Consider the following 12,385-nt stretch of genomic DNA (forward strand, 5'->3'; position numbering starts at 1 on the left):
CTTAGGATGGTGTAATGTAAAGATTTTCCTTGAGTGCAGGAATAGGACTACTTAGCCTGCTGTGGCAGAACAGTAACTCTTTAGGGTAATGACAGTTATCACTATCCCTAACCTCTGCATGTGCATAGGGTGCAGGTCCCCCCTTTCTTGCTTCTCTTTGAAACAGTTGCTGCTACTTGATGTTTTCCTGGTCTCCTTCTAGGATGCAGCTGACCCTACACTTGCAAGGATTTGAGAGCACTAGAGAAAGCCAACAAGATATTAATCAGCATTCAGCTTTTATTAACTAAATGCCTGAGATGTATACAGCAAGATTTGCCAAACCTGCTGACAGAAATTTGGAATTTCTCAGGTAAAGCAGATGCAAACGTGGCATGTAGTTATGCAACAACATGTGTGTAAACATTCCCAAGTCAGGTATAGGCTAGCAGCATTATATACTGGGTCAGAAGAGAGTATCAGTGGTGTCAGTTATAGGAGAAGTGGTAAAGATCCTGTTTGACAGCCATGAGCAAGCCAGGAACTCCTCGGCTACCTCCAAGTCTCGAAGAAAACACCACACTGGGAATAGCATCTTTGGAGGATGGGTGGGGAGAAGGGATGGTTCTAAGCAGAGAGGCATCTTGAAGACTCCAAATTCTGGTGTAGCAATCCTGACCAACTGGAAAGGAAGGACATCAGTGGTCAGCATCACACCAGAAATAATTTCTATGGCTCTGCAAGATTTTCATCACAGTGACTGAAGTAGCGTATGGGGGGAAAATACTTGACTGTTTTGACATATCTTACAGGCAAAGAGGAAAAAACTATGTATTTCCTATTAGGCAATAAAAGGTATGCTAAGAGTGCTTTCCTTATTATTAAGCTCCTGAGCAAAACAAAGTGGAGAAAAACTTAGCTTGTTAAAATTATTGAATTATTCTTATTATTCCATCACTTACTGAGAAATCCAAGGAGAATAGATCATGTTTAAAGTTACCTTAAGAAACCTAGTCAAAGTATGAAGAAAAAAAGTATTTAGGGATTTTGTTTCTTTTATTATGTTTCCTTTTTAAAAAAAAAAAAAAAAACTGCAGCTGCATATATTCATAACAAGCCCAAGTGAGACAATTTACAGGGAGTTCTCCTTACAAGCTTTCGTCCATTGACACACTTCAGCATCAAAGAAACCTATTTATGGTCTTTAGTCTCTGTATAAAAATACTGCTTTGACTATTATGTTAATACATTGCTTCTCTGACCTTCATTTTGAAGTATCTTCTTCTCTACTCTTAAACTACACTGGGAAAAGGATAAAGGGACTATAAGGATAAAGCAGTTGAGAGCACCACGGGAATGATTACAGTAGGTGTGCATCTGTAACATCTTATTTTAGATTTTGTAGCTGATTATAGTACATCTAAAGGTAAATTTCTGTGGAATTTTAAAGAATTACCAGCTCTACAACTTCCAACATCTGTAGATAAGGAACACTCCTCTGGGATAAAAAAAAAATAAATAAATCTGCACTTACAAGTAAAGGAGAAAAAGTCAACCCACCTGCTGTAAAAAGTCCTTCCTCCTCATTTACATGCAAAGGGAGAATAGCATATTCATTGTGATGACCTTCATACTGTTTCACACACTTTGCTGTTCTCAGATCCCACAGTTTTATCTGCAAGTTAAAGAAATTGTTCCAAAGAGCATGTTAACAGAATAGAGATCGCTCAACTGTTGGTAAATAACTGGATCTTAGTAATGAGGAGCAATGACCCAAGCAGAGAACTACCACTCAGTTCCACACTACTCTGCAAAGAACCAGCATCCATCTTCAGGACTGAGGTAAGCACTCAATTATTGCCCAGATATGAAAAAGAACAGTATACCCTAAAGATGATAAAACTGTACCTTTCCAGCCATATCTGATGCCATAAGGTAGTGTTCTGCCTTGAGAAGGCGAATAGATGTAACTGCTGAGTCATGGAAGAGACGAACTGCTTTCCAGTTCTGGCCCTTTCGGTTGCGTTGACGTACATCAATGCTGAAAATTTCACCTGAACGGCAGCCATTGTACAGCATTGGGGTCTGGAAGAATCCAAGAGAAAGAGGTGTATGCAACACGAGAAAGGACGTACAAGTTCTGCAGAAATTACTTACGTCAAGGTTTTGAGCTTTCTGGTGCATTTGTGAAATCATTAATGCAGGCACTAAGGATAAGAATTTTTAGTACATCATTTTTTTAGCTAACTCATTAGCTCTGTTCAAACCTCACTTATTTATCTCTGTTGTAAAAGTTCAGCAATGTTAGCAGGAACTTTGTCTAACGTAACAGCAGAATAAGAACTGGAATTTTCATGTTCCAATTTGACCCCTCCCCCTAAGTCTTTGTTTACAAGTCAGTTAGAATTTTATAGCTGTTTTCTTCTTGATGAAGACAATAAACTGAGTGTTAATGAAATCAGGTCATTTGGCAATAACAAAACACTCCTACAGTGCATGATTGCTGTGCACTTTCTACTTTCATCATTTCCTTTTTATCTATGAATATTTAACAAAAATTAGCCTGCTGCCACAGACTGAAATCAGTTATTTGTTCATTGCTGTTACACTATGTGCCAGCATAGGACCATATCACCTCTGTTAAGGAACAATAATTGTAGTCATAACCTTCTGTACAACGTGATGAGTCTTATCACAGACAGTACAGAAAGACCACTAATATCAGTGCTCTGAGAAAGAGAAAAAAAAAAAAAAAAAAAAAGGGTGTATGTTTCTTTGTACCTGGGTGGCAAACTGTTGTGCCAAGACATCACTGCTGGTCCCAAATGTCTGTCGGTGCCCTGTCACTACGTTGGTCACAAGAACTCGTCGTGTCAGGCCTAAGGGAGATGTTATATTTGTTTAGTTATGATTTGAGTAGCAGGTGGGAGATTTATGCAAGAAGTCTTTGCCAGAGATAAAAGTGGTTGCTAGCCATGCAGATCACCTGTGCTGAAGCAGTTGTCTGCTTGTGGATTCAGGCACCAAGCACAGGACCAGGCCGTAGATATCTTGAAGTTGCACAGCATTCCAGGTCGATCTCCTAGGAGAAATTAACCACACGTGGAACATCCATGAAATGTAAGGACAGGATAACACAGAAAGCTTCTCTGGACGTTACTTTGAACATTACAATTAGAAGCAGAATCAACGTTAATATCCCTGTGCTACTCAAGCTGTAGGAAACAAAAGTGGGATTTCATGATTGCAAGCTTAGTATTTATACTCTATCTGTCTATATACACATCTGAGAGACTGTTAAAGTCTTCATAGCAGGAAAAAAACAGGGAAGAGAAAAATAACACTTTCATAGCACTTTTACACTAAACACTTTTACGGCACGTCTGCCACAACCTTACAGATATCAGGCAGAACAGGAGACATGTCTAAAACCATGTTTCAGATGGGTTAAGTTCTACTTTGCTCACACTATCTATTTAGAAATATTCCCTTAAAACAAGAATTCAGGAGATTGTGGTGAGGCAAGACCCTTAGAAATACCTAAAACAGCCAGCAGAAAATACTAGACAGAAGAACTTGAGCATAACTAGGGGCACCTGATTTGTGCAGGCTTTAAAATATTTTACAGAGCACACTGGCCTAGCAGCCATCCATCTTTAGTGACTTTACAAGTTCACACCAACTCTATGCATCATTTCCCCCATCCCTCCTTTATTCTTTTCCCCAAGGCTCCATAAATAGCATAACATTAAACATTTAAAATGGGTCCATACTCTTCTAGCACAGACACACATCTAATCTGTATAAACTTAACTGATCATGTCTGAATAGGACACCAGGTTAGATGACTGTACAGTATGTTCTGAAGGTATCAGCACAGCTGCTGCCCCCAGGAACATAGAATAATTTTGTTCTATAAAGATAGGATTCTCTAAACGAGTCATGCTTACACACAACTAAGAATGATATTTAGTACTGTACAAGGAGCCATGGGGTGAGACTTCTACCAGCTTTCCACCTATGATTAATCTACTGAGCATGCTCGAGTGGCTACTACGATGAAGTATCCTGCAATGACACTGGATAGTCTATAAGGAAATCTGAGTATTTCTTGTGTGCAGCTTCTGTGTGTTAGTTAAAGGCCAAGCTACTCAAATGAATAATCTCAAATGTTTACTTTCAAGTAAGGTGTTCTCCTGCCAAAGTCAAGTACTACATCAGCAGCAGTTAAAAATAAACTAGAGCTTTGAATACTGCTTGTTAATTAATTATCAAGGTAAGTTATTTAATCTGTTTGTTTCTTATTCTGCTCCAAACTTGCTACATTTTTACGATAACACAACAGTCCCATCAACTACTGAAGTGTGGACATGATTTGTACTCTTTGCATATCCTGTTATCCAAAATTGGGGAAAAAAAACCAAACAGCACCCTACCTGGATTAGTGCTGCTGAACAATGATGCTGGAAGCAGACTGGCACAGCCTGGAGTTTCTGCAATTCCCATGAGACACAGCGTGCTGGAGTGAGTTAAGGAAAACAAAGATTTCTTCCTAAAATGGAAAAGGCTGCATAGTATTTATAGCTGGGAAGGGTAAGATGGTCTGATACAGCTGTAACTCTCAATACTTTCCCTTTTTTAACATTTTCCAAGAATGTTATTGTGCCTTACACTTTACAATTAGGTCTTGACACTCCTTTCTTTCATAGGAATGAGCTAGAAAGATCTCCAATTTTAGATTTTGTACCTTCACTACCAGAAAGATAAGCTGAGAGAGATACTAAGGCATCTTTCTACAGATAGGAAAAACCTGCAGGACCTACATGGATCATTCTTTCCATCTTTACATGCTGATAACACTGCACTGATACAGAAATGTTCTGCATGGAGATGGGTTTGAGAAAGCAGTACACATATTAAGGATTCAAGAGTCAATTTAGATTTCATTAAACACTTCATAAAAATTATACCAGGCATAAACTGGTTTTGAAAGCTGCTTTTCAAATTTGGCTGGTTAAATCTGTGAGGTGAGTAGGGGAAAGCACTGATTAAGCTAACTGTCCCCAACTCCTAACCATCTCTAAGCAAGCTGATGAATTCCTGCCACCTTCTGGACCAGTTCTGAACTGTGTCACTTTTCCCATAAGCCATGACATAGGTGTAAGCTTTTTTTTTCATTTTCTCTTTTACTGGCCACTTTTAATGGCACTTTAATAGCATTTCTGTTGCCTGCCATCTCCCATTTTTAAATCCCCTTTCGTTCCTCTCTTCTGTGACTCTGCTTTGTCCACTGCTGCTTCCTCTACTATACCATCAGCCTTCCTTTTGAGACAAATCTGCAGAATGTGTTCTCAAAGTTGCAGAGCACAGTGCCAATGAATTCCTGCCATTTTCATCTTCCCCCAATCAATATGAGGATGGTTTATAACAGAAACCAACCAAACCTGCTTCAGAATGTTCCACTTCTTAGAAGAGAAAGTTAGTTGCCATAAATCTCTTTTGTTGTTGCCCAATCAATTTCTAACCATTAGACCACTTTTGATTTGGCACCTGCACAATTAATGGGCTGGCAAGTCTCCAGGGCAGGCAAAGCAGTCTTTTGCCTTTTACTGCACGGGAACAATACTACACACATCTGTAACAGCACCATGCATCTGCCTCACAACATGCAGCAACTTCTAATCTTTTTAAAATTTCCCTGTTTTCCAGAAAGCAATAGTTTTACAGTTACTACATAAGAGGTCTTCCTGAAAGTCAACTGCTCTGTGCAGGATAGTCAAAACAGAACTGAAATTTTGCTTTTTTAAAAGGATATAAAACATGAGAGTCTGGATGAGTCAATGATGCCCAGCACACAGAATTCACCTTCAGACACAAGAAGACATGCTATTTTTGTAGACCTCATACTCAATTCATGAATGGGTATTTCCATGCAAAGATGATGTGAAACTGCAGTGGGCACACTTCCATAGCCCACGAAATAGCACAGCAGTGACATAGAGATACTTCATTTTAGCCTTATACTCCTCTTAGATGCACAGGAGAGAGGGAAGCATTGAGATGTCTGTCCAGATACAGACTGAGCCATCAAGCACATCCTATTATTTAAAGGATCATCCTTAAAAGATCTGAACATGAAGAGATTATCAAAGCCTGTTCTAAATATTCTTCCTGTTCAGGGATAAATACATTTTTCCAAAATTATCTTTAAGAAAGAAGCATATAAATCTGTGTCTTTCTCAACACAGTTTTGTCAGCTGTGGCTACACACAACTCTGAAGTAAGCACTACCTTTGGAAGGTGGTACTTCAGTGTGGTCTTCTGTTCCAATAGTAGCACAGCATTCTGGAGAACTACTGCTGGTACTCAGACTATCAGAGACGAGTCTACTGCAATTTTGTGTTTATCCAAACATCACACTGCTAGATTCTTCCATTCTCTCCTACTAAACCCTTTCCCAGCCCTCATGCTTTTCACCTGTGCCTCCCCAGCAATAGTGTTTGTGAATGTGACAACTGAAGGAAGCAGGAACAGAACACAGTACTTTGCGGTTGGTGAAGTAGAGGTTGTCATACATCTCCACAGTGAGAGACTCCTTCCCCAAACCGCTGAGGTTGATGATACCGTATTTACATCCTCCATGCTCCACGTCGTTCACAGTAAATATCCGCTCACAAGCAACGTCTGCCTGTAAAACAGAAGCATTGGTGCACTTAGTGGAAACTGATTGAAAACGATGGCTCGAGGTGGCTGCATTTTGTCTAAAGGAAGAAATGTGCTAATTCTGATGCCAGCAACAACATCAACTTTGTATTCGTCTTTAAAACAGCAGTCAGTGCCTCTTTTTATGAATGCAAAGAAAAAATATCAGTAAGAAAATATTTCATCCTTAGCCAACAATACACAGTCTTTCCGATTATACCAGACACTTGCTCTGGTTAATTATTAAGCACAGACTGGTATCAGTAAAGCACTTAAAGACAGAAGGAAATCTTATAAAAAGTGGATATGCAATTCTGCTACACCACATAACTGTGGAGATTCTCCTTGGGTAGGATCAAATCACAACAAAATGATGGTGCTGTACTTCAACTTTTATTTGTGACAGTAGGTTTCCAGCTCCCTTTTGGCTTCAGCTTATCTATGCAGTGCTCTGTTTCTCTCTCCTGCAGATCTTTCTACATGGACAAATGGAAGCTACTTGCTCCACTGATCTTTCCTGTATACACACTGCAACCAAAAACAGTAGAAACTGCCTTTATAGCATGAGATGTAAAATCATTACTGATGATTATACAAAACCTCTAGACCACAAAATGGTTACTCCCCCGATTCCTCTTTTATTTTCCTAATTTTCCCATTCAAAAAGCCACCGCAGTAATTATTCACTTGATTCCTGTTTATTCCCAATAGAATACACTGGTCAGCTCCAAAAATCACTTACATATCCAATCTTTTCATCATTTTCCTCTCTAGGAAAGGAACAGTCTCTTCCTACCTGTTCAAAACTACTTAGCTCATATTTGGAGAACTGACACAATGGGGACAAGGCATATTTGAAAGCAAATTTCACCCATGAGGTTTGATTAAAAGATTCTCAATCTTCACTGAAGACAGGCTCTTTTTAGCCTTTTTAAAGATGTGTCAGTTCTTGTAACATACCACAATTATTTTAAAATTGTTGGTTCCAGCAACTGAGGAGTCTGGACTGTGAATTTCTATCTTCCTCCTCTGCATGCAGTTCACTTTTAGTTCATGGACCAGCCTGTAAAACAGTCGGTGAGGAAGGAGAGAAAGAACTTGGGTAAGCCTAGGTTAAATGCCAATGAAAAGAATTCTGGATAAGACAGCCAGAACTGCTTCTTTAGTCACAGAAGATAAAATGCCTGAAAAGTAGCATGCTGCAATTTCATTTATATATCCCACAAAACCATACAGCACATTCCACATCCATGGTATTTCACCCCATCACTGAGAACCTCCGCACACCTTCAGTAGCAGGAACATAGCAAGCCCCTAACTTGCTTCCTACATTGTTACCGAATCTGAACACAGATTCTAACCCAGGGGAAAATCTCCCTGTCAGCCCAGGGCATTGATCCAAACAAATGCTATACTGTATTCAAACAGAACAACATAGCAACAGAGCAAATACTAAAAAAAAAAGGGAAGTTTTAAACCCCTGGCATCTGAGACTGGGAAGCATCTTTCACATTTGAATTCTCATCACTTTAGAAATTGGATTATTAAAAAACACTGCTTTGTTGTCAGTATAAATAATGTCACTCTCTCCTTAGTGGAAAAGTGAGAATTGCAAACAAACAAAAAAAACTGACAGCAATGGGTGTACTGACAGCAGTACTTGATACAGCAGACAGAAGACAATTCAAATCATTGTACCTGCAATAACTTGTGGAGCTGAGCAAACCTAGCTGCCTTTTCTGTAACAGCACAGATGAGTTCAGTCCAGCCCTTGTTGTTTTCTGGAATAGAATAGGATGAAAATGTACTCAGTTTTTGGCTTGTTTATGATTCAAACATGGCTGTGGGTCTTTGATGTTTGGGATATTTGGGTAACTTTTTCCTCTAGCCTATGTATAATAATGTTTCAGGTCTACAAAGCACATTCCAGCACCATCTCCCAGGTCTGCTGAAGTACAGATAGCTCTTTTTTTACTTCATACCATCAACAGTATCACCTTAAGGTGTGAAATCACTTTCACTCTAACACACTAAGTCTGATTACATAGCAAAACTCTATTACTGCAGTACTACCACTAACTGCATGTCTGTGTGAGAACTGCTGAGTCACAGCCTGAACCTCTGATTGATCACCTGAGGCGAGCCATGAGTCAGCCATGGGAGCAGAGGTGAAGGCAATTCACCTGTGCTGCTGGAAGGGGTGGAGCCAGGCTCCACCTCTCCTAGACCCATTTAAGAGCTGGCTACCAGTGGGAAATGATCTCTTCTGGAGTTTTGTAAGTGAGTCCAGGATACAGGTAAGCTTTCTATCTATTCTCTTTTTGTTATCGTTATCTGCTTTGCCAAACTTTCTCTTTTATTTCATAATTATAACATCTTAATGTTCACTGATTATACAGTGTCTTACAGCAGTGTGAAGCAACTTTTCCATTCACCCCTTTCTAAGATTTCATATGAACACCTCATAAATACTAGGGAGAGCAAAGGACAGAGAGCTGTGCAGAGTTATAGAATAACAAATGTTTTCCTCATGGTTTAGGCATACAAAAGTACAGAAAGCCTACAAATGACATCCCACTTTGCCAATTCAAAGCAGGGATGTGAAACCAGGCACCCAATATCATGACTGAAGTGCAACTGTTAGACAACTTGCTATTCTGAGAGTTCACCTCCTTACAAGCTTTTTTGTTTGTCTGCTTAGTGACTTGCTTTCCTTCCTGCGTGAAAAAACCAACCAAGAGATTTCAAGAGCTACAAATTCTCAGCAAAAAGAAACTTCTGTTTCTTCACACAGCTTATGGGATTGTACCATAGGAAAAAACTGAAGGGCTTCAGCTCATCTGTCCCAAGACAGTGCATGCTAAAGGCTAATTATAATCTTTTTCAGAACATACCCTCTTTTGTTGTTCTTCCTCTTCTAAGAGTTTCAGTCTCTTACTCTCCATAGCCTTGTACTGAATGCTCTCCTTGGTGAGCGGGTTGTAGTTGTTATGTCCAGGCAGGAGGCGAAAATAGCGGTTTTTTTCTGGGTCATAGTAAAATCCTGGCAGTTCTTAAAGTGCCAAAAAAAAAAATCAGACAGACAACCAAGTTTATTCATTACTCTTTGACTTCCTATATCCTCATGGAAATGTCAGTCACACAGCTCATAGTTCTTGCCCCCTGTTCGTGCCATGGATGCTATGCTTACTGGGAACAGATGGCATCTTCTTAAAGGAAAAAAGTTTCTAGTTGGCAACTACAATGCTGCTACACAGATGCAGAAGGGATGCTACCACTGACCAAAGTGAATTTCACACAGACTTCACACTTCAGAGAAGCAGAAAGGTTTTGCTATATAACAAAAATGACCTTTCTTTATGAATCAATCATGAGGGGCTGCTCTAGGTTATGGCTACTTAGGGTGGTCTCAAACAAACAAGGCAACTAAGTGTCACCCAAACCAAATACAAAGCAATTCCCAGCCCAGAACCAACCATTTTTTCTTCACCACCAAGGAGAGATCTTGATATAAGCAAGAGTACAATTAGACAATATACAGGGGCTCCTCCCGAAGAGGAACTGAGGACAGAGGCAAGATAACAGTATGCTGTCTCAAGACAAAGAATTTTACTTCAGAAAAGGTGAACATTAAGGTCTTCAAGAATTTTTATTTAAATCTTTATCTACTACTACAAATCGTGTTTGATGTTACTTGCAATTCAGCTCACTGTCATCATCCCTTACAGGTTGGCAACAAACAACCAGTATGTATTTACCTCAAAAAAAAAAAAAAAAAAAAATATATATAGTGACTGTTATCAGTGAGGTGGGCAAAAGCACACTGCTTTAGTACATGGAATCTGCTCACATAGCAATACATGTTTTAGATTATATGTACTACTTCCCAACAGGCTCACAAACTCTTGATCAGAAAAGGGTGATATACAAAAAAGATAGCCTTATGCTCTGGCTTTGACTGTTGCTAAGAGCCAGCATGTTTCAGGACACCCCTGTTGTGGAGGTACTCAAATTCCCACAGGCTCAGCTTTTCCTGGGGATGTTTAATGAGTCAGAAAACCAGAGTGCAAATGGGGCATCATCTTTAGTGGCACTGCTACTGTATCAAGTCTGGTTCTGCCAGCTGACTCTCTAATAGTGGATGAACAGTTCATTTAACCAGATTTTACATCTTACAGATGACAAATGTACTGAAGGCTCAGAAATACATTTGTTTTTTTCCCCAAAGTGGAAGACAAACACATCTTTTAAAAGGCTGGATAATTCAATCTACGTTATATATTTGTTACATACTGTCTTATTTTCTTTGCTTATTTAATATTTTTACTGAAGATGTATTTTATAACATCTTCAATGTATACACAAAAAGAAACAAAGTTAGTATTCTTCCCCAACACTGATTTTAAGAGAAACAAATATTTCTTTTCAGTTTATATCAGCTTGGCTAAGCACACAAGTTTTCACATAAAAGATGGATTTGTGGGCCAAAAGTGTATTTTGTTCTGCTTTCCAGATTTTCACTTACTACATTTTTTTGATCACCTTTTCAGATATTATCTTTTCCTGCAAACTTTCCTGCTTATATTCATCCTCTAACACCATACTATTAGCACACCCACTACTCTGTTTTTCATACAGTCAACATACAGATGCTGGTTTTTGACCTGTAAATGGCATCTCTTACCTGGAACTGCAGAGTTCTGTGTTGAACTGGAAGAAGGATGTCCACTGTAGCTGGGGCCTGCATTCACTGGGCTTTGTGCTTCCTCCTCTTCAGGCCTAAAAAAAGAAAAAAAAGTAGTATTGCCTTCAAGACAGACTCACAATTTTCCTACACATCTCTTGCACAGAGCCTCTTTAAAACAGTTTGTTAGTCATATTTACACAGCACTATTTTTCAGGTCTGTGATAAGCACACCATATGCCATATCGCCATACACTAACCAATGGAAAAGGAACAGTAAAAGTATTCAGCTTAAAACCTCTAACGAACACTAGAGATAACAGTATCTTATAAGGCTTAACTATTGCTAAAACGTTAGAGACAGTTACTGATCCTGTCTGCCTCTAACTCTTTTCAGAAAAAAGATGAATTCTGGACGTGTTACCGAGACCCGTGCTTAAAGGAAAAACCCATCTCGAAAGCACGGTAACTCTTTACAGCTTAAAATAAATAAGAAGGAAACGAGGCCAGCCCGGCCCGCACTTGCCTGCGGCTCCAATGACTGCCGTCGGATCTCAGGCGCCGAGGGAGGCGGTGGCAACGCCTGCGGTAGCCCCACCCTCGCTTCTCTTTGCCTCCGCCGTGGCTTCTCCCCATTTCTGTCCGTAAGCCAAACGTCGGTCCGTACTTCAGAGCCGCGTGCCCGGCCGCAGCCCGCTCGCTTCCTGCCGGAGGCCAGAAGCGCTGACACGGCCCAGGCGGCGGCGCGCCTCCGAGCTGGCAGGGCGGCGCCCCGAGCCCAGACGGGAGCGCGCTGCGGCCGGCACCGCTCCTGCGAGCACGGGCGCACCGCCCGCTGCGTCTCCGCACGGCCGCCGCCGCTGCGCCGAGCACGGCCGCGGAGGCGGCTCCGAACCACCCCCGCACAACGCGCTCGGGAGAGCGGAACAGAACGCGGGGCTGCCGGCGGCCTGCCGCTTCCTGCCACTTCCCGCGGCCGGTGGGACCTCTTGGCGGCCGGCGGGCCGAGGCATCCGCCCG

The 12,385-nt window shown here is 40.7% G+C and overlaps 1 protein-coding gene across 1 annotated transcript; it reads right to left on the reverse strand.

Annotated features, from left to right (window-relative positions):
• Positions 1-467: 467 nt before the first annotated feature.
• DCAF4 (DDB1 and CUL4 associated factor 4) lies at positions 468-12,001 on the reverse strand (the record flags this gene model as incomplete). Its single annotated transcript, XM_079537838.1, has 13 exons — positions 468-661; positions 1,540-1,654; positions 1,888-2,064; positions 2,761-2,858; positions 2,966-3,061; positions 4,416-4,498; positions 5,795-5,844; positions 6,524-6,667; positions 7,642-7,744; positions 8,380-8,462; positions 9,576-9,733; positions 11,366-11,460; positions 11,892-12,001. The coding sequence occupies 13 exons, from the start codon at positions 11,999-12,001 to the stop codon at positions 468-470; spliced, it is 1,506 nt and encodes a 501-aa protein (XP_079393964.1).
• Between the last annotated feature and the right edge of the window lie 384 nt (positions 12,002-12,385).

The sequence above is a fragment of the Tetrao urogallus genome, assembly GCF_951394365.1.
Source record: "Tetrao urogallus genome assembly, chromosome: 6".
Lineage (NCBI taxonomy): Eukaryota > Metazoa > Chordata > Aves > Galliformes > Phasianidae > Tetrao > Tetrao urogallus.